This window comes from Mustelus asterias, chromosome 8 (genome assembly GCF_964213995.1).
Source record: "Mustelus asterias chromosome 8, sMusAst1.hap1.1, whole genome shotgun sequence".
Taxonomy (NCBI): Eukaryota; Metazoa; Chordata; class Chondrichthyes; order Carcharhiniformes; family Triakidae; genus Mustelus; species Mustelus asterias.
Genome location: NC_135808.1, coordinates 20,120,899 through 20,144,385, shown reverse-complemented (window position 1 = coordinate 20,144,385; position 23,487 = coordinate 20,120,899). Strand labels below are relative to the sequence as shown.

General features: G+C 47.2%; 1 protein-coding gene across 1 annotated transcript; it reads right to left on the bottom strand.

The window, feature by feature from the left end:
* Positions 1-15,589: 15,589 nt before the first annotated feature.
* Positions 15,590-17,933, bottom strand: LOC144497846 (radiation-inducible immediate-early gene IEX-1-like). Its single transcript, XM_078219287.1, has 2 exons — positions 17,672-17,933; positions 15,590-16,626 (listed from the first exon to the last, which is right to left on the bottom strand). Exons 1-2 carry the CDS (start codon positions 17,882-17,884, stop codon positions 16,273-16,275), a joined length of 567 nt encoding a protein of 188 aa, XP_078075413.1. The 5' UTR covers positions 17,885-17,933; the 3' UTR covers positions 15,590-16,272.
* Positions 17,934-23,487: the final 5,554 nt, after the last annotated feature.

The window sequence follows — 23,487 nt, the reverse complement described above, 5'->3', positions numbered from 1 at the left end:
TAACAGCCTCCTGTGGTAATATCAATGTTAGCATATGACATATTACAGCCACATGTATTTTACCCTCAGCAAGTTTATTTCACACCCAGCTCAGTCAAGACACAAACTCCTTATGGTTCCCCCACTGCTACTGTGTCCATTTATACTCTTTAGGGGGTTGAGCCAATAATCATCACTTGTCAATAATAAGGCAATTAGCTTCACAAAGTAATTGCCAAAGTGTGTAGTCACGGATGCACTGACATCCTGAAGGTGAGAGGGGGGAAAGTTCAAAGGAGATGTGAGGGGCAAGTTTTTAACACAGAGAGCAGTCTGTGTCTGGAACATGCTGCCAGGGGTGGTGCTGCAAGCAGATCGGATAGGGGGATATAAGGGGCTTTCAGATAAATACATGAATATGCAGGAATAGAGGGCTATGGACCAAGGGCAGGCAGTATTAGAATGTAACCAGTGACAACTTTGTATTGGATGTAATGTGACCAATGGTAACAAGCTGTAAGGGTCAGCTGACCCAGTAAACCACGGAACCAATTACAGAATGATGTGATGGTCAGCTGATCAGCTGACTCACTATAAATAAGAACCTGTTGGGAATTGTGGGGAGGCTTGGAGTGGCCCAGGGCGAGGCCTCAAGTTTGGAGTGATGAAGTTTCTTTATGAAACCCTTTCTTTGATTTATAAGTTGGAGTAAGTTTTGTTATATTTTTATTGTCTGCATTTGAACTGTTCCTTCTGAGGAAACAGGCAGAAGGGATTAGTTAAATTTGGTGTCATGTTCGGCACAACATTGTGGGCCGAAGAGTGTGTTTCTGTGCTGTACTGTTCTATGTTCTATCCTCCCACCCTTTGTAATCTTACCCCATCAGCATGACTTTCAAATGTCTCTCTCCCTCGTACTTATCTAACTTCCCCTTAAATTGAAACAGAATTGTCCAGTGATGCTGGCCCTGTTGTTTGACTGCGTGACCTGTTTTTGACTTTACCATCTCTCCATTGTTCTGCGTACACATGGCAAGTTGCTAAAGTGTCCGTCAGTCAGCAAAAAGCAATCGGATTTCAGAAGAGTTCTCCTAGTCTTCTACTGGTGGGAAACCAAGACATTCTCCAGGAACATTAGTGAGACACCCAACTGAATTTCTGACTGATGTCACAGGCTGGTACGCTTTATCAGAAAGTGGCACAATGTTTTGTTTTCAGTGTGTGTGTTTGTGTGTGTGGCACGATCAGTGATAATGAGGGCAGCACGGTGGCACAGTGGTTAGCACTGCTGCCTCACAGCGCTAGGGACCCCGGTTCAATTCCAGCCTCGGGTGACTGTCTGTGTGGAGTCTGTATATTCTCCCAGTGTCTGCGTAGATTTCCTCTGGGTGCTCTGGTTTCCCCCCACAGTCCGAACGATGTGCAGGTTAGGTGGATTGGCCATGCTCGATTGGCCCTTAGTGTCCTAAGATGTGGAGGTTAGGGGGATAGAATGTGGGCTGGGTTTGGGTAAGATGCCCTTTCAGAGAGTTGGTGCAGACTCGATGGGCTGAATGGCCTCCTTCTGCACTGTAGGGATTCTATGATAACCAGCCCAACAACAAACACCTTGTCTATTTATATTTTGATTGTTTAGCTGCTGGATTGCTGTGGTTGTGCAATGCGTAGGTGTTAAAAGGTCCCTCTCAATTCTGACATTCATTTACACAGTCTAGGGTGTCTGCTCCAGAAAATCCCATCAAATGTCACACATTCCTCAAGTTGCGATGCCCCTCCCTTGTGTCATGTCATATATGATTTGTCTTTGAATATGATGAGGCAAGCATTGAATGGCCTCCACATTCCTGGTCTGCTTGGAATTTGCCTTTTGTGTTTGAAAACGGTTTCTGCATTGCTTATCTGCCCACATCCTTACCTGGCAGAAACTCAAATGTTTACATGCACCGTTTCACAAAACCCGGCATGAATCACAGTATCATAGTGCGAGAGACTTCCATTAATTTCCTTGGACTGAAACCCCTCAAAGCTGAGGTAAATCAACGCCTCCACTTTCTCAGTCGGCTAAGGAAATTTGGCATGTCCGCCTGCAGATGCACCAGAGAAAGCATCCTTTCCGGATGTATCACAGCTCAGTATGGCTCCTGCTCTGACCAAAACCGCAAGAAACACCAAATGGTTGTGAACCAAGTCCAGTCCGTCAAGCGAACCAGCCTCCCATTCACTGACTCTGTCTACACTTCCCTCTGCCTCTGAAAAGCAACCAGCATAATTAACGCACCCCAGACATTCTCTCTTCCACCTTCTTCCATCGGGAAAAAGATACAAAAGTCTGAGGTCACATATCAACCGACTCAAGAACAGCTTTTTCCCTGCTGCCATCAGCCTTTTGAATGGACCTACCTCACATTGATCTTTCTCTACACCCTAGCTATGACTGGTAGCACTACATTCTGCACCCTCTCCTTTCCTTCTCCCCATGTACTCTATGAACAGTATGTTTCGTCTGTATAGCACACAAGAAACAATACTTTTCACTGTATCCCAATATGTGTGACAATAATAAATCAGACCAAAAAAAATTCCTTTCTTGAGTACTTGAAACAGCAACCCACGTCAATTTAATGACCAATTCAGAAACAAGTGATGTCCACATGAACTTACAGGCATACGCTTAGGGGTAGGAGTAGGCCAGTTGACCCCTCAAACCTGCTCTGCCATTCAGTAAGACCATGGCCGATCTGACTGTAACCTCAACCCCACCTTCTAGCCTACCCCCTCGATAACCTTTCACACCCCCCCTCGCTAATCAAGAGTCTATCTAACTCTGCCTTAAAAGTATTCAAAGGCTTCCACTGCCCCTTGAAGAAGAAAGTTCCAGAGACTCCCTCTGAGAGAAAATAATTCTCCTTATCTCCATCTTAAATGAACGACCCCTTATTTTTAAACAGTGACATCTAATTCTAGATTCTCCCACAAGAGGAAACATCCTCTCCACATCCACCCTGTCAATACGCCTCAGGATATCATATGTTTCAATCAAATTGCCTCTTACTTTTCCTGGGTGGCATGGTGGCACAGTGGCTAGCACTGCTGCCTCACAGCGCCAGGCACCCGGATTCGATTTCCGGCTTGGGTCACTCTCTCTGTGGAGTTTGCACATTGTCTGCGTGGGTTTCCTCCGGGTGCTCCGGTTTCCTCCCACAGTCCATGCTAAATTCTCCCTCAGTGTACCCGAACAGGCGCCAGAGTGTGGCAACTAGGAGATTTTCACAGTAATTTCATTGCAGGTTAATATAAACCTATTTGTGACACTAATAAATAAACTTGAATCTTTATATCCGCTGCCCTCTCGTTCTCGATCCTCTGACGAGGGGAGGGGACAGTTTCTCCCTATCCATTTTGTCGAGCCCCCTCATGATTTTGAGCATTGAGAAATCCTGTGGCAGTCCATGGTCACCAGTGCCCTCCCAGCACATGTTCATAGAATCATAGAATCCCTACAGTGCAGAAGCAGGCCATCCAGCACATCGAGACTGCAATGACTCTTTGACAGAGTGTTCCCCAGGTCCTCTCCCCCACCACATCCCTGTAATCCTGCACATTCACCATGGCTAAACCATCTAACCTACATATTTTTGGACGCTAAGGGGCAATTTAGCATGGCCAATCCACCTAACCTACCGTCACCTGAGGTAGGAGGAGTTTAACAGTTTAACACCACAGTCATCGGTTTAGCTTAGCAACCTATTACAAGCAATGATGGCTGTTTATGCAACTCAAAAATCTAGGTCAATCGATAATCATAAACCCCTGATTAAAAGTCCGTAACTTGATCAACAATAGGGTTTTAAATAGCTACTTGTCCAGGCATGCATGCTACACTTCAAGATGCTCAAATTACTGCATTGTCAAAGGCAGAGGCCAACGAAACAAGGCAAACTAAGACCAGCTAAATATACTTTATTCAGAGTATTTATGAATAAAATATATTTTTGAAATAAAAAAACACTAAGACCAGCACACTGGGTCATCAGCTCGGTGAAGAACGCTCTTTGGTCCACCCGAAACTTGCTGATCTTCCAGTGCAAAGATTTGCCCTCGACCGAGTGTTGCAGACTGGCACATTCCAAGGTCCAGGACTACGTGCTGAGAGACACTCTCAAGCCTGGGGCAGTCGCCGCAAAGGCACAACGGGGGAAAGGCCACAGTGTAAAGCCTTTCAATCGAGGCAGACCGAGGGGTCAGGAACTGTAGAACATCCTCGGACTGCGTAACTGTATAAAAACAGCACACAGTGCAATGTGAGGAATGTATATAGTTTGTTGAAGAACTGAACTATAATGTATGTACTGTCTTGGGACGGAGTGCTGTGAAATATTGAAGTTAAGGAAATGGTAAATATGACTGTTTTTGCACTGCCTGTAATGATTGGATATGTCGTTTCAGTAATGTTTATTTCAGTGTATTTAAGAATAAAGTATATTTTTGAAATAAAAAAAAACTAAGACCAGTGCAAGTAAATAAATGCAACAGACTAGCTCCAATTAAATCAGTCCGTGATAATCTTGCAAAAGCAAAATACTGTAGATGGTGCAAATCTGAAACAGAAGTTGCTGGATAAACTTGGAACTTGTACAATGTTTGAAATGATACTTGTTGCTTGTACATCCGATGTGCTGAGTGTAATTTTCCAAGATGTAAATTTTAAATTTAAATTTTGGTCTGGAGAGAGAAAAACGCAGAGTTAGCGTTTTGAGTACACTTGTTATGCCTGTTCACTTTGCTAGCGTACAGGAGGGTACATCGATTGGAGAAGTTGGGACTCTCTTCCGTGGGGAAAATGAGGCTGGCAGGAGATTTGGTCTAAGTAGTCAAAATCATGAGGGATCCGGAGAGAGTAGATTGGGGAAAAATGTTCCCATTGACGGAAGGATCGAGAACTGTGGGGGCGCAGATTTAAGGTAAATGGTAAAAGAAGTAGAAGAGGTGTGAGAAAAATCTTTTCCACACAGCGAGTGGTTGGGTCTGGAATGCGCTGCCTGGTAGTGTTGTGGACGAAGGTTCAATCGAGGCATTTGAGAAAGAATTAGCTGATTATTTGAAAAGGAGCAATTTTCAGGCTTATGGGAAGAAGGCAGGCGAATGGCAACAGGTGGAAGTGCTCATTCAGAGATCTGGTACAGATGTGATGGGCTGAATGGCCTCTTTCAGTGCTGGAACAATTCTGTGATGATGTGAACACAAGTGGTGCAATGTTCCACTGAACACTTTTCAGAATATCCCCCAACCGCTCCTCGTACAACAGCTCCTTCATTCCTGGAAAGTATGTCCAGGGTGCGTGGGGTCCTTGATTATGCTGCCTATTTTCCCAAGGCAGCGGGAAGTGGAGACAGAGTCAATGGATGGGAGGCTGGTTTGCGTGATGGATTGGGCTACATTCATGACCTTTTGTAGTTTCTTGCGGTCTTGGACAGAGCAGGAGCCATACCAAGCTGTGAAAGAATGCTTTCTATGGTGCAACTGTTGGTGAGAATCGTAGCGGACATGCCAAATTTCCTTATATAAACCATCCTTATCTAAACCATCTGACCCTATTTATGAGGTTTCAGCAGTTTATTTACCCCAATGTTAGCCAATACTTGAGAGAGAGAGATATATATCGTGGTTAGCACTGCTGCCTCACAGCACCAGGGACCTGGATTCGATTCCCGGCTTGGGTCACTGTCTGTGTGGAGTTTGCACGTTGCCTGTGTGGGTTTCCTCCGGGTGCTCCGGTTTCCTCTCACAGTCTGAAAGACGTGCTGGTTTGGTGCATTGACCCAAACAGGCACCGGAATGTGGCGACGAGAGGGATCTCACAGTAACTTCATTGTAGTGTTAAGGTAAGCCTTACTTGTGACTAATAAATGAACTTTAAAAAAAAAATTGAGGTTTAATTTGAAACAGAGAGATCAGGAAACAGTACGGCACGGTAGCACAGTGGTTAGCACTGCTGCTTCACAGCTCCAGGGACCTGGGTTCGAACCCCGGCTCGGGTCGCTGTCTGTGTGGAGTTTGCACATTCTCCCTGTGTCTGCGTGGGTTTCCTCCAGGTGCTCTGGTTTCCTCCCACAGACCAAAGATGTGCGGGCTAGGTTGATTGGCCATTCTAAATTGCCCCTTAGTGTCCCGGGATGCATAGGTTAGAGGGGTCAGTGGGTAAATATGTAGGGATATGTGGATAGGGCCTGGGTGGGATTGTGGTTGGTGCAGACTCGATGGCCCGAATGGCCTCTTTCTGCACTGTAGGATTCTATGATTCTATAAACATCAAGAGTTAAAAAGCATGAGCTTCTTGGAAGAGGAAACTGTGGCAGCTGAGGAGTTTCATTGCTCTCAGGTTTGGAAAGAATGAGTTACACGGGAAACCACATTTACTGATTTCAACATTGTTTGGAAAAGGTGCAGGGGAAGAGAAAGTCTACGATGATGAGTTTACATTGTGAGAAAGAAGGAAGTTTGAATCTGTCCAAACATATTAAAATAGACCCGCAAAATATGTCAGCGTGAATTTAGTAAGCATATTTATTGACAAGAACGGACAGAGAGTTCGTCACAAGTTTTATTTATTGGTGGCTGTTCACAGAACATACTGAGTCATGACTGAGAAAGGTGCTCAGAATTTACACATTTTCTTTCAATTAAGTTTGATTCTCACCAAAAGGTGTTTGATCAGTGAATCAATATTGTTTGCAAAGAATGTCCCCAGGATCCAAATGAATCCCTTCACTGGCGGCCAACACTTCCAAAGTGGATAAATCTACTAGTGTAACATTAGGTCAAAGTACATAAGTCTGTTGGATATTTTGTTTTTTGCACTGTGGGAGCTGGACATCTCCAGTTAAGACCACGTTGAGGAGGAGTTGGGAATTCCAGCGTTCCTTTGATTGTTTCTGATTATCATAACTCTTGAATCCTCTTTGGACGGCACAGTGGCACAATGGTTAGCACTCACTGCTACTTCACAGTGCCAGGGGTTCGATTCCCGGCTTGGGTCACTGTCTGTGTGGAGTTTGCAAGTTCTCCCCGTGTCTGCGTGGGTTTCCTCCGGGTGCTCCAGTTTCCTCCCACGCTCCAAAGATGTGCGGGTTAGGTGGATTGGCCATGCTAAATTGCCCCTTAGTGTACCGGGAGGCTAGTTGAGTAAATGCATGGGTTTCTGGGGATAGGGCCAGGATGGAATTGGTGCAGAGGCGATGGGCCAAATGGCTTCCTTCTCCACTGTAGGGATTCTATGACCCTCGCTGGATTTGCCTCTAATGGAGTATTCCCACCTTGTTTCTCCTGAAGGTTTGGATGTGACACAGTTCCGTTTGGGAAGTGTCCGCACCGCACAGAGGTTCATTTACATTTTGCAAGCCATAGGCCCAGGCCTCATTCGGAAATAAGTGACTGCCTCCAGTGGATTGGCGACGGCTGGGCTGCTGCCACTTGCGGGCAGCCTTGGCAGCGGCAAGGGCACATGGCTATTGTTGGGCTCCTCAGACGCGGGCGAGACCCCCAGGGCCCACTCTCTGCTGAGTTTGGCCTGCGGGCCACCTGGTGCAGTTGCCACGGCGACCGTGGTGGCTTCCTCATTCATCTCCGTGGCAGCGTACACCTGGACCACGAGCACGCACAGGAAAAGGAGAAGCATCCGCTTGGCCCAGTCCTTCTTCTCGGGCGGGAGGTACTTCCTGACCTGCACATGGACAAAGAATGACTAAAGGTTACTCACAGAGGTAAAGAAAGAAGCAAGTTGCATTGATATTACACCTTTCACAATCTAGAATTTCATAGAATTCCTCCAATGCAGAAGGAGGCCATTCAGCCCATCGAGTCTGCACCGACAACAATCCCACCCAGGCCCTATTCCTCCCCTTAACTCCACGTATTTACCCTTCTAATCCCCCTGACACTGAGGGGCAATTTAGCATGGCCAATCCATCCTAACCCACACATCTTTTGGACTGTGGGAGGAAACTGGAGGAAACTCACGCAGACACTGGGGAGAACATGCAAACTCCACACAGACAGTGACGCAAGCTGGGAATCGAACCCATGTCCCTAGCGCTGTGAGGCAGCAGTGCCTCACAGCAATGCACTGTGGCAGCGTGCCTCCCCAAATCTCAGCAACCTTACATCAGGTGAAATACTTTTTGACGCAGAGTCAATTTGGCGATGCCTGAAAAAGAGCAGCTGATTTGTGCACAGCAAGATCCCACAACACAGCGGTGCGATGATGAGCAGATTAGCAGATAATCTGGGGTGGGGAAGGGGGGGGTGGGGATCGGAGGAGGTCAGACATGGGGGATTGGAGGGGCTGGCGGGCGGGATTGCAGGAGGTCTGCCATGGGGGATCGGGGATGGGGGAAGGGGGGGGCGGGGTCAGCAATTGGAGGTCGGCTATCAGGATGTGGGAGTGTCGGGGGTGGCAATTGGGAGGCTGGGGGAGTGCTTGTCAACCGATGTCCCAGTATACTGGGAGGTAGGTGCATGCACACTGGCCCCCTCAGCGCGCTGATGGTGGCCTCTCTGGCATGATAAGACCCCACCCATCCACCTACCGACTTAAATCCCCTGACGGACTCTGTCGTAAGAAGTTTAACAACACCAGGTTAAAGTCCAACAGGTTTATTTGGTAGCAAAAGCCACACAAGCTTTCGGAACTCCAAGCCCCTTCTTCAGGTGGGGGGCTTGGGGCTCCGAAAGCTTGTGTGGCTTTTACACCAAAAAAACCTGTTGGACTTTAACCTGGTGTTGTTAAACTTCTTACTGTGTTTACCCCAGTCCAACGCCAGCATCTCCACATCAGGACTCTGTCGTGCACAGAGTGCCATAAATTCATTCCGCTAAACTTGTCCAAAAAACAGGCAGGAATAACTCCCGTACTCCTGCCCATTGGGACTTCGATTTTTTGGGGGGGAAATCGCACTCCCCCCCCCCCCCCCCCCCCACCCCCACAATGTTCTCTTCTACTTTCGCACCCTGTTCGGGCTTACAGCAAAGTCAACCTTAAAAGGCAACTCGATAAACCTGTTATTCATGCTACTGTTTTCAATGTCTTTGGCCCAACGTCAAAACCTAAACAGACAAGAAAAGCATCAAGTCTCTCATAAAGGCGGCCCACTCCGCTTCTTAATTATCTCTGCTGAATCGCTGACTTATCCATCCGAGGATTTTTCATACAGTCATAGAAACTCTACAGTGCAGAAGGAGGCCACTCGGCCCATCGAGTCTGCACCCGAGTCTTTCCCTTCATCCCTGAGTGCCTTCTCACCTGTGCAGGATAGAGGACTTTAACTGCCCGCCGTTTGCCTCGGAGCCGGGGACTGGGGGTGGCCAGCCTGTGTTTGACCTCCGGGATGATGTTGAGGGTGAAGGTTCCTGGGCCGGTACTCCTCTGCCTGGTCAGGGCAGTGCCCGCTTGGCACTTCAGCAACTGGTGAGGCTGCCAACCGTCCCGACTCATGACGTTCTGGCTTTTCTTTTTTGTTTGCAGAGAAGAAACCCACGAGGGTTTCGGGGTTTAAAGAAAATAGGCCGTCTCTCCAAAATGCGCCGTGGGTGGATACAGCGTTATTAATACTCTGGCTGCTTAATGGCATTTGTGACACCCCTGGCAACGATTGGCCATCATTTGCCCAACCAGCTCAAGCCCGCCTCTGCAGCTGAGGGAGGGAATTGCTTCTTCCACATTTTGGGGAAACTAAAACCCCCTCCCCCCCGCCCCCTCTCCACCTACCGATCCACCGACCAAGAGAAAGTGCTGACACACTGGCAAGGCGCATACAAGTCAGGACAAGATCTTCCCTCCTGATTACTTTCGAACAATGGACAGCTTAAGCAAATTATTCAACTCTCCCCCTCCCTCTTTCACTTACTCAAATTACAGAGCCTGTAACTGAAGAAATCCAGAAACCGTAGCTGGTTGTCAACACATCGCTCCTTCTACAGCAACCTCAGGTTGCAACCCCTTCTCCTGTTTCCTCATTTATCATGATGTGGAGATGCCGGCGTTGGACTGGGGTAAACACAGTAAGAAGTTTAACAACACCAGGTTAAAGTCCAACAGGTTTATTTGGTAGCAAAAGCCACACAATGTTGTTAAACTTCTTACTGTCCTCATTTATCCACATAGCAAATCATTGGCGCAGAAGGAGGCCACTCGGCCCCTTTGTTTCTGTGGTAGCCAAAAATGAATTGTGTGGTCTAATCCCGCACAAATAGTGTGGTCTGGGGTCCCTGGTTCAAATCTCACCACAGCAGATGTCAAAATTTGAATTCAATTAAAATCTGGAATTAAAGTCCCAAGATGTATAGGTTAGGTGGATTGCCATGCTAAATTGACCCTTAGTGTCCCAAGATGTATAGGTTAGGTGGATTGGCCATGCTAAATTGTCCCTTAGTGTCCCAAGATGTATAGGTTAGGTGGATTGGCCATGCTAAATTGTCCCTTAGTGTCCCAAGATGTATAGGTTAGGTGAATTGGCCATGCTAAATTGCCCTTTAGTGTCCCAAGATGTATAGGTTAGGTGGATTGGCCATGCTAAATTGCGCCTTAGTGTCCCAAGATGTATAGGTTAGGTGGATTGGCCATGCTAAATTGCCCCTTAGTGTCACAAGGTGAGTAGGTTAGGGGGAATTAGAAAGGTAAATGTGTGGGGTTATGGAGATAGGGCAGGGGAGGTGTGGGTCTGGGTAAGATACTCTGCCAGAGAGTCGACACAGACTCTTCAAGAGCAGAGATTAGAAACCCTTGTGTGAAAGTTAGAGTTCCAGTGAGACCAGTTGGCTAGCATCTGAGGTGAAGTTGATGAGAAATCCATTGGATTTCTTTGGGTGGCATCTGTCACATTGTTTCAGAGAGTGGGGTGTCTGACCACATTTCACCCATGGGTTTACATGGACTGTGTACTCACTGAGAACATTAGATTTTGTAACTTGTGTTATCCTTGCAAGCCTGTATATATCTGTAAAGGGTGGTGTGAAGGAGTATTGCAGTTAATCTTTTCTTGTTTTATTCTTTAGTTCGAAGTTTATCAGCCAACTCTGTTCAGGAGCCACCCTCTCCAATGTATCTAAGCAAAAAAAAAGCTCTGATCTATCAAGTCGGATTCCACCCTGGGATTGGACTTGTCCAGTAGTAACATCAGCTGGAATTGTAACAGCTGAAATCCGAACCAAATCCAGCAATTGGATTAGGATGCACATCCGAATGGCCACTTTCTGATCTGTCGTCCCTCTGGTCATTGCTGTGCTGAATTTTCTTAAATCCAAGTTCTCATCCCCAACCTGCAAGTCGTGATCTTCCCTATATCCTCATTATGTATAATTTATTGCACCTTTTCCAACTAGGTTGATCCCGGGTATGGAGGGATTTTCTTACGAGGAGAGGTTGAGTAAGTTGGCCCTGTACTCATTGGAGTTTAGAAGAATGAGAGGTGACCTTATTGACACAGGGGGTTTGACAGGGTCGATGCTGAGAGGTTCTTTCCCTTTGTGGAAGAGTTTAGGACCAGAGAGCATCATCTCATTGTAAGGAGTCCCCATTTAGGACAGAGATAAGGAGTAATTTCTTCTCTCAGAGGGTAGTGAGTGTATGGAATTCTTTACCGCAGAGGCCTGTAGAGACTGGATATGTTCAAGGCTGAGATAGACAGATTTTTAATCAGTGAGGGAATCAGGGGTTATGGGGATAAGGCAGGAAAGTGGAGTTGAGGATTATCATATCAGATTAGTCATGATCTCATTGAATGGTAGAACAGGCTTGATGGGCTGAATGGCCTATTTCTGCCCCTATGTTTTATGGTCTTATAACCTCTTTCTCCCAATTCATTGGAACTCTCATGCATAAATATTTGATCTTCAGTCAACACCCCTGTAAAATCCAGTCAGTTGGGTTATTATCACAATACTCCATGTCGGAGCTTGCTAAGTGAGAATTCTTTCCTACCTTACTGCAGTGATTACATTTCAAAAACACTTTTCTTGGTTGCACTGCAATTTGGAATAGGCTCTGGTTGCAAAAAGTGCTCTATGAATTCATGGAATTGCTAGAGTGCAGAAGGAGGCCATTCAGCCCATCGAGTCTACACCGACAACAATCCTACCCAGGCTCTATTCCCGTAACTCCACGTATTTACCCCGCTAGTACCCCTGACACTCAGGGGCAATTTAGCATGGCCAATCCACCGAACCCATACATCTTTAGAGTGTGGGAGCAAACACACGTGGGTTTCCTCCGGGTGCTCCGGTTTCCTCCCACACTCCAATGATTGGCCATGCTAAATTGCCCCTTATTGTCAGGGGGGTTTTCAGGGTAAATACTTGGGGTTACAGGAATAGGACCTGGGTGGGATTGTGGTCGGTGCAGGCTCGATGGGCCGAATGGCCTCCTTCTGCACTGTAGGGATTCTATGATTCTATGAAACCGGAACATCCAGAGGAAACCCACACAGACGCGGGGAGAATGTGCAAACTCCACACAGGCAGTCACCCAAGGCTGGAATTGAACCTGGGTCCCTGGTATTGTGAGGCAGCAGTGCTGACCGCTGTGCCACCGCTGTGCATAGTGGTAAGCACCTTCCTTCTTCTTGTCATTTGTTCCTATTGCCCTTCCAGATATATTATACAGCATCATCAGCTGTCATCCTGAAGGAATAGGGAAATGTGGCAACAATGCCCTTTATGATACATTTCAATGGAATGATGATATATAACCGCTTACATATAGTGCATCAGAGAAAAAAGATATGAATAATATTCACATAATTGAGGAAATGTCTTCCCAGTCTCGCCTCAAAGTGACAGACTGAATTATTCCACTTCTTGGGCAGTTGGGCATTGAATTCTTACAGTTTCATTACTCGAAAACATGTGTGGAATAGACATCCTTCCTGCCTCAGTGTGTGTATGATGTGGAGATGCCGGTGTTGGACTGGGGTAAACACAGTAAGAGTTTTAACAACACCAGGTTAAAGTCCAGTGTGTGTAACCAGTTAACACAGCCTCTGTAGCCCATCCTTTGGGACAGCCTCAAATGTCTTATCTCTTTCAGAATTAATCTTAAAGGAAATGTCTTCCCTTCACTGGTTTCCTCACCCCCCCACCCCACCCCACCCCACCCCCCCCACATCCCCCACCCCCCCCACATCCCCCACCCCCCCCCCTCTCCCCCCCCCACCCCCCCACTCTCCCCCCCCCCCATGCCCCCACTCTCCCCCCCAACCCCCCACTCTCCCCCCCACCCCCCCACTCTGCTGTGTGTACCTGACCAGGAGGGCTTTTGATGAGGACAGTGTAAAGAGAGCTTTACTCTGTATCTAACCTCATGCTGTACCTGTCCTGGGAGTGTTTGATGGGGACAGTGTAGAGGGAGCTTTACTCTGTATCTAACCTCATGCTGTACCTGTCTTGGGAGTGTTTGATGGGGACAGTGTAGAGGGAGCTTTACTCTGTATCTAACCCCGTGCTGTACCTGTCCTGGGAGTGTTTGATGGGGACAGTGTAGAGGGAGCTTTACTCTGTATCTAACCCCATGCTGTACCTGTCCTGGGAGTGTTTGATGGGGCAGTGTAGAGGGAGCTTTACTCTGTATCTAACCCCATCATGGGAGTGTTTGATGTGGACAGTGTAGAGGAAGCTTTACTTAGTATCTAACCCCACTGATTCCATTGAAATCAAGGGGCCAATTAGCATGGCTATGGCCAATCAACCTAATCTTCACATCTTTGGAGTGTTGGTGGAAACCGGAGGACCCGGAGGAAACCCACGTAGATACGGCGAGAATGTGCAAACTCCACACAGACAGTGGCTCGACGCTGGAATTGAACCCGGAACCCTGGTGCAGTGCTAACCACTGTGCCACCGTGCCACCCCATTCTTGATGGCCTCTTGAGTTGGGAATAGTTTCTCATTATTTATCCTGCCCGTGTCAGGATATTGAAAACCCCTAAAAAGGGCTTTCTTTTATCATGACTGTAACGTGTTACGAACAATACATGGCATTCACGCCGACTGTCAAGGCCTCATTTATCATGTAAGATACTTCAGCCATCCATGCTCACCATCATACATCAACCATCACTTTATTGTCACCATCACGGGTGGCATGGTGGCACAGTGGTTAGCATTGTTGCCTCACAGCTCCAGGACATGGGTTCAATTCCTGGCCTGGGTCACTGTCTGTGTGGAGTTTGCAGGTTCTCCCCACGTCGCATGAGTTCCCTCAGGGTGCTCTGGTTTCCTCCCACAGTCCAAAGATGTGTAGGTTAGGTGCATTGGCCATGCCAAATTGCTCCTTAGTGCCCTAGGATGTGTAGGTTATAGGGATTAGCAGGGTACATATGTGGGGTTACAGTGATAAGGCTTAGGTGGGATTGTTGTCGGTGCACTCGATGGGCCGAATGGCCTCTTTCTGCACTGTAGGGATTCTATGAACCATGAAAAAAGTCACACTGTTACCATACACATTGAGCAAAGCACTTCAACTTATCTCCTGACTAATTAGGGACAAGATCGCGTAAGATATTTTTGCATTGTCAATGATATCCTCAAGCAATCCTTTCGCTTGCCACAATCGAACTTTTATAAACCAACAAAGCTGGTTATTTTGTACAAATCTGGATCCAAACAGCAGCAAATAAGAAGAACCACTGAAGTTTCGGTACATGTAGAGTCAAATAGACAAGTTGGGGTGATTATTAACTTAGCCCACCTGTTCAGAAGGAGGTGGGATCATTATTGTAAGGGTAAAACCAGACTTCCACACAAACGTGTGGGATTGCAAACCGTAAGACTGGTTAGAAATACATCGATAAGGTTCCTACAGCTCACTGCTGTAAGCTCAAGGTGTGCTACATTAAAAATGTAAACTCACTGAACCCCTCGATTAGATTCCAGTCTGTAACTAACTCCCAGGTATCCATTATTCCATATATAAACCATCTGAACCCCTCGATTAGATTCCAGTCTGTAACTCACTCCCAGCCATCTATTATTCTATATATAAACCATCCGAACCCCTCGATTAGATTCCAGTCTGTAACTCACTCCCAGCCATCTATTATTCTATATATAAACCATCCGAACCCCTCGATTAGATTCCAGTCTGTAACTCACTCCCAGATTTCCATTATTCTATATATAAACCATCTGAACCCCTCGATTAGATTCCAGTCTGTAACTCACTCCCACGTATCCATTATTCTTTGGGTGAATCATCTGACCCCACTGTTGATCAACACGCAAGATACGCATGTTATGAATTAAATTCAGGCTTGGCTCATTATTTAGGCTTATTTTGAAAAAGGGATCGCAGGAAATATCAGATTTTAAAACAACTGATTCATCAGAAGAGTAGACTGGCTGGAGAACAATTTGATTGTTCTAGGATCCTGGAAGGAATGAGTTGTGCGGGAAATCAGCACGACAATTGTTGTTTTCAACATTCTGTGGAAAGAGCAAGAGGGAGAGAAAGTCTGTGATGTTGCATTTGTATTGGGAGGAAGAAGAATGGTTGAAGCAGGCTGAAAATAAGTTGTCAGTTTAAGTTTAGTAAGTGCTTGCGAGCAAGGAAACACACAGTGCTGATGTCAATGTGATTTATTTGATGGCTGTTCACAGAACATACTGAGTCATGACTGAGAATAACACCCACAGTTTACACGGTGGCTGTCGATATAATTACATTGTCATTACATTTAGAGAAACGTCCTCGGAGTGTACATTCACTGCTCCTTGTTCAACAACAATCAATTATCACCAATTTGCTTACACAGTAAGCTTACAAATAACACTGTACAATGATGAGAGGTTTACAGCAATGGGATATTAAGGGTTACACAGAGTGGATTTTGGGGAGGGGTGTAGATCGGTCACTGATGAGCTTCCAAGCAGCCAATCTTGACATTTATTGTCTCTAGTACTTGGCGCTACAGTATTCACCTTCTGTAGAGACCCCAAACCCTCTCGGAACCAAATTCTCCGCAACGCTTCACTGCTCCACAAACCTCTGCTGTTGGCGAATGCTTTGCACCCATCGCCACACTAAGTTAGTACAATGTACATATGACTGGCTGTGATTTCCTTCGATAACCCCTTGAGGGCTGTACGTCTTGCCCAGTCGGGATGATCTGGAGCAGAAGCTGAGAGCTCCAGTGTTCATTTGATTTTTTCCGATTACCGTGGCTCTCCTTTCTGGAGGTCCCTCATGCAGAGCGGAAGTGGGCACAAGGCCATTTGAGAAAGTGTCCCATTCGGGCGGAGGCTCCGTTACATTCTGCAGGCTGTGGATCCAGACCTCATTCTATGGCACGGGGCCGCCAGCAGTGGATTTTCGACCGCTGGGTTGATGCCATCGGCCCCACTCGCGGGCAGCTTTGGCAGCGCCGGGGACACACGGCCACTGTTGGGTATGAAGGGCGCCTCAGACGCGGGCGAGACCCCCAGGGCCCACTCTCTGCTGAGGTTGGCCTGCGGGCCACCTGGTGCAGTTGCTACAGCGACCGTGGTGGCTTCCTCATTCATCTCCGTGGCAGCGTACACCTGGACCACGAGCACGCACAGGAAAAGGAGAAGCATCCGCTTGGCCCAGTCCTTCTTCTCGGGCGGGAGGTACTTCCTGACCTGCACATGGACAAAGAATGACTAAAGGTTACTCACAGAGGTAAAGAAAGAAGCAAGTTGCACCTTTCACAATCTTAGCCACCCTGCAGACAGTGAAATACTCTCTGATGTGCAGCCATTTTGGAGATGCCTGAAAAAGGGCAGTTGATTTGCACACAGCAAGATCTCACAGTGCAACAGAGGGCAGAAATGTGGTATTTTTTGACCTATATATTACATAGGCCGGCATTCCAGGAAGAGGTAACCCTGCTCTTCACCCGCCTATACTCAGTCTCATTGGCATCTCTCATGCCTATCTGAGGGGGCCACGCCAGATTTCGGTTAAACACTCACTCAGCACCGCAGGAGGAATGCCAACCAAGACTGAAGTGCAACCCTTGCGAGCTGCCAATAACCACCAGGGCTGTGATCTCCCCACTACCTCCCCACTACCTCCCCCCTCCCCAATCCCCGCACTCCCTCTTGTCTGCCTCTGTGCATGCTATGAAAAGGACAAATCTGATGGGAAGGTCACCCAATTTTTAAAGTTACAACAAAAGACAAATTCTAACCTTTCTTGCAAATATATTGGTATAATCTCTGCACCCTGACCCTGCTTTTTGCACCCAGTTAAAAAAACATTGATTTGAAACTTGCTGCAAACTCAACCTTGAAATACAGCAACGCTGGATTAATATTCCTACCCAGGGTAACAGTATTTTTGACCCAATTTAGAAACAGCAGCAGCCAAGAGAAACCTCATGCAAAATACTGCGGATTCTGGAATCTGAAACAAAAACAGAGAAATGCTGGAAAATCTCAGCAGGTCTGACAGTACCTGTGGAGGGAGAACAGAGCTAACGTTTTGGGTCTGGATGAACAGGCTCTGATCTATCTCCACAGGTACTGTCAGACCTGCTGAGACTTTCCAGCATTTTCCTGTTTTTGTTGTGAAGGGAAGTCTCACCTCTGCCCTAAGGGTGAGGTGCCCTTCTCTGCCTCTTACCGACCTCTGCTGCCTATCACCCACCCAAGCACCGTTTGCTTTCTCCGGGGAGGCTCTCACCTGCGCCGGGTAGAGGACTTTAACAGCCCGCCGTTTGCTCCGGAGGCGGGGATTGGTAGCCGGGGTGGATTTGACCATCGGCACGGTGTCAAAGGTGAAGATCTCGGGGTCGGTGCTCCTCTGCTTGGTCAGGCCGCTGCCCCCGTAGTAGTGCTTCATCGAGGGGGCATGGGAGCTGGTGACCATCTGATGGTGGTAGCAGCCCTGACACATGGTGTTCTGGGTTTTTTATTTGTCTGACAAAGCAAAGAAGCGGTCGAAGGCAATCGTCTCTGCAGAAGGCACCGTGGATGCAGCGGTATTTATACATGGGCCGGTCCATGCCTCTGTGGCACACCCGGGCTGTGATTGGCCACCACAGCTCTGGCTACCGTATGCCCGTCCCCTGCCGCACTACAGTGGGTGGAATGAATTGAATTTTCCACAGTTCGGAGAAAGTGACAGCACCTGTCCTCCCACTCCCCCGAGTCAAGCAGAGAGTGTGCCTAAGGAACTCAGCAAGTCTGAACAAGACTATTCCTCCTCTCCCATTACTTTTTAAACAATAACCAGCTTTAAGCAGCAAGTTGATTTTTCCATCCTCTCAAGTTACAGATCCTGATCGGAATAAATCAGCAACTGAAGCTATCTGATTGTAAAAAAAACCTCTCCTCCAACAAGTTGCAACACACTTTTCCCCAGAAATCCAAGCTCTGGAAGCTTTGTCAACTTTCACAGACTCCAATTCTTGCAACTTTGTCTGGAGGCGCAGTTAGTGTGTTGTTTTAATATAATGCACCCCAGTCTCACTATCCACCCACCCCTTGAGTATTAACACCCTTGGAGAACCTTGTACACTCCTGGTCTCCCGATCAGAGAAAATGCATCGAGGCACTTAAGCTGGTGTGGAAAATTGCTGGATTTCCTGCAATGATGTCAGAATTGGGAGGTTATTTTATTTATTAATGTGGCATGGTGGCACAGTGGTTAGCACTGCTGCCTCACAGCGCCAGGGACCTGGATCCAAATTCGACCTCGGGTCAATGTCTGTGAGAAGTCTGCACGTTCTCCCCGTGTCAGCGTGGGTTTCCTCCGGGTGCTCCAGTTTCCTCCCACAGTTCACAAAGGTGGGCTGGGATTCTCTGGCTGTTCACGCCAGTGGCAATCTCTGGTCCCACTGGCCCAGTACCACCACCTCCCACGGGTTCTCCGCTGGTGTGGGGTAATGTCAGTGGGAATTCCCAATGACAGCGGCGGGACCAGAGAATCCCGACACTAGCAAACAACGCGCCACCTCCCACCGGCGGGAAACATGTGGCTGGGTGGCCGGAGAATCCACCCCCCCCCCCCCCCCACCCGAGGTTCATTGGCCGTGCTCAATTGCCCCTCACTGTCAGGGGGACTAGCAGGCTATATATGTGGGGTTACGGGGATAGGGCCTGGGTGGGATTGTTGTCAGTACAGACTCGATGGGCTGAATGGCCCCCCTTCTTCACAGTAGGGATTCTATGAACTCCAATTGGTAATTCAGGAGAAACCTCATTAGCCAGCGAGTGGTGAGAATGTGGAACTCACTCTGATGAGGAGTAGTTCTGCCAAATAATACAGGGGACATCAAGGGAAAGATAGATAAATACAAGAAGGTCAGAGGATCGTGGAATGGTCACAGCACAGAAGAAGGCCACTCGGCCTGTCTAGCTGGTTCTGTGCAATTTAGTGAGTTGACTTGCCCATCCCTTTGTCAGAGCACTTGCCAAACAGTGGCAGGTTTGGACAGAGTCATCATGGATTTACAAAAGGGATCATGCTTGACAAATCTACTGGCATTTTTGAGAATGTAACCAGTCGAGTTGATGAGGGGGGCAGTGGATGTGGTTTATTTGGACTTTCAGAAGGCTTTTGGCAAAGTGCCACACAGTCACCCGAGGCCAAAATCGAACCCAGATCCCTGGCGCTGTGAGGCAGCAGTGTTAACCACTGTGCCAACGTGCCGCCCTCAACACATTTAAATACCTGCTTTTCTATCACCTCCTTTTTATCAACTTTTAGCCCATCCAGTGTCGCAACTGTCTCCTCTTGACTTTGACAATATATTTTTCCCTCGATAAACACAGATGCAAATGGCTTATTTAGTATCTCCACCATGACAAGTGCCTCTACTTATTGGGCCCTAATTGGCTCCACCACTCTACTTCCAATTCCAGTTCTCTTCCTGCACCTTTTTGCGCACTAAGGCAGACATTCCTCTGTTTCCATAGCCAGTTCTTCCTGGGACAGGTCACTTGCCTGTCGCCAGAGGACTTACAGCTTGAGGGGGCACCACTCCACATGAAGCAATGGCTGACCAAGAGTCTTTCCTGGTCTTACCACCAACTATTGGCGTGTTTCGAATGGATTTGCACATTTACGTTTCAGTTCATTTGTTAGTGTCACAAGTAGGCTTACATTAACACTGCAATGAAGTTACTGTGAAAATCCCCTAGTTGCCACACTCCAGATCCTGTTCGGGTACACTGAGGGAGAATTTAGCATGGCCAATGCGCTTAATCAACACGTCTTTTGGACTGTGGGATGAAACCGGAGCACCCAGAGGAAACTCACGTAGAACGTGCAGACTCCACACAGTGACCTCAGGCCAGAACTGAACCCAGGTCCCTGGCACTGTGAGGCAGCAGTGCTAACCACTGTGCCACCGTGCTGTCCCATTCTTGATGCCCTCTTGAGTTGGGAACAATTTCTCATTATTTATCCTGCCCATACTCCTCAGGATATTGAAAACCCCTAAAAAGGGCTTTCTTTTATCATGACTGTAATGTGTTACGAACAATACATGGCATTCACGCCGACTGTCAAGGCCTCATTTATAATGTGAGATACTTCAGCCATCCATGGTCGCCATCATACATCAACCATCACTTCATTGTCACCATCACGGGCGGCATGGTGACACAGTGGTCAGCATTGTTGCCTCACAGCTCCAGGGTCCCGGGTTTGATTCCCGGCTTGGGTCACTGTCTGTGCGGTCTTGGCACATTCTCCCCATGTCTGCATGGGTTGTTCAGGGTGCTCCGGTTTCCTCCTACTGTCTAAAGATGTGTGGGTTAGGTGCATTGGCCATGCCAAATTGCCCCTTAGTGTCCCAGCATGTGTAGGTTAGAGGGATTAGCAGGGTAAATATGTGGGGTTACAGTGATAAGACCGAGGTGGGATTGTTGTTGGTGCACTCGATGGGCCGAATGGACTCTTTCTGCACTGCAGGGATTCTATGAACCATGATAACAGTCACACTGTTACCATACACATTAAGCAAAGCACTTCAACTTATCGCCTGACTAATTAGAGACAAGATCACATCAGATACTCTTCCATTGTCAATGATATCATAGAACATAGAACAGTACAGCACAGAACAGGCCCTTCGGCCCACGATGTTGTGCCGAGCTTTATCTGAAACCAAGATCAAGCTATCCCACTCCCTATCATCCTGGTGTGCTCCATGTGCCTATCCAATAACCGCTTAAATGTTCCTAAAGTGTCTGACTCCACTATCACTGCAGGCAGTCCATTCCACACCCCAACCACTCTCTGCGTAAAGAATCTACCTCTGATATCCTTCCTGTATCTCCCATCACGAACCCTATAGTTATGCCCCCTTGTAATAGCTCCATCCACCCGAGGAAATAGTCTTTGAACGTTCACTCTATCTATCCCCTTCATCATTTTATAAACCTCTATTAAGTCTCCCCTCAGCCTCCTCCGCTCCAGAAAGAACAGCCCTAGCTCCCTCAACCTTTCCTCATAAGACCTACCCTCCAAACCAGGCAGCATCCTGGTAAATCTCCTCTGCACTCTTTCCAGCGCTTCCACATCCTTCTTATAGTGAGGTGACCAGAACTGCACAAAATATTCCAAATGTGGTCTCACCAAGGTCCTGTACAGTTGCAGCATAACCCCACAGCTCTTAAACTCCAACCCCCTGTTAATAAAAGCTAACACACTATAGGCCTTCTTCACAGCTCTATCCACTTGAGTGGCAACCTTTAGAGATCTGTGGATATGAACCCCAAGATCTCTCTGTTCCTCCACAGTCTTCAGAACCTACCTTTGACCCTGTAATCCACATTTAAATTAGTCCTACCAAAATGAATCACCTCACATTTATCAGGGTTAAACTCCATTTGCCATTTTTCAGCCCAGCTTTGCATCCTATCTATGTCTCTTTGCAGCCTACAACAGCCCTCCACCTCATCCACTACTCCACCAATCTTGGTATCATCAGCAAATTTACTGATCCACCCTTCAGCCCCCTCCTCTAAGTCATTAATAAAAATCACAAAGAGCAGAGGACCAAGCACTGATCCCTGTGGCACTCCGCTAGCAACCTGCCTCCAATCTGAAAATTTTCCATCGACCACCACCCTCTGTCTTCGATCAGACAGCCAGTTACCTATCCAATTGGCCAACTTTCCCTCTATCCCACACCTCCTCACTTTCATCATAAGCCGACCATGGGGGACCTTATCAAACGCCTTACTAAAATCCATGTATATGACATCAACTGCCCTACCTTCATCAACACACTTAGTTACCTCCTCAAAAAATTCTATCAAATTTGTGAGGCACGACTTGCCCTTCACGAATCCGTGCTGACTATCCCGGATTAATCCGCATCTTTCTAAATGGTCGTAAATCCCATCTCTAAGGATCTTTTCCATCAATTTACCAACCACCGAAGTAAGACTAACCGGCCTATAATTACCAGGGTCATTTCTATTCCCTTTCTTAAACAGAGGAACAACATTCGCCACTCTCCAGTACTCTGGCACCATCCCCGTGGACAGCGAGGACCCAAAGATCAAAGCCAAAGGCTCTGCAATCTCATCCCTTGCCTCCCAAAGAATCCTAGGATACATTTCATCAGGCCCAGGGGACTTATCGACCTTCAGTTTATTCAAAACTGCCAGGACATCCTCCCTCCGAACATCTATTTCCTCCAGCCTATTAGCCTGTAACACCTTCTCTTCCTCAAAAACATGGCCCCTCTCCTTGGTGAACACTGAAGAAAAGTATTCATTCATCACCTCGCCTATCTCTACTGACTCCATACACAAGTTCCCACTACTGTCCTTGACCGGCTCTAACCTCACCCTGGTCATTCTTTTATTCCTCACATAAGAGTAAAAAGCCTCTAATTGCAATCTAATTGCTTGCCATAATAGAACTTATATAAAGTAACAGAACTTGGTTATTTTGTGGAAATCTGGATCCAAACAAGCAGCAAATAAGAAGAACCGCTGAAGTTTTGGTACCTGTAGAATCAAATAGACAAGTTGGGGTGATTTTTAACTTAGCCCACCTGTTCAGAAGGAAGTAGGATCATTATTGTAAGGGTAAAACCAGACTTTCACCCAGACTTGTGGGATTGCAAACCGTAAGACTGGTTAGAAATACATCGATAAGATTCCGACAGCTCACTGCTGTAAGCTCAAGGTATGCTATATTAAAAATGTAAACTCACTGAACCCCTCGATTAGATTCCATTCTGTAACTCACTCCCCGGTATCCATTATTCTATATATAAACCATCGGCACCCCTCGATTAGATTCCAGTCTGTAACTCACTCCCAGATATCCAATATTCTATATATAAACCATCTGAACCCCTCGATTAGATTCCAGTCTGTAACTCACTCCCCGGTATCCATTATTGTATATATAAACCATCTGAACCCCTCGATTAGATTCCAGTCTGTAACTCACTCCCCGGTATCCATTATTGTATATATAAACCATCTGAACCCCTCGATTAGATTCCAGTCTGTAATTCACTCCCAGGT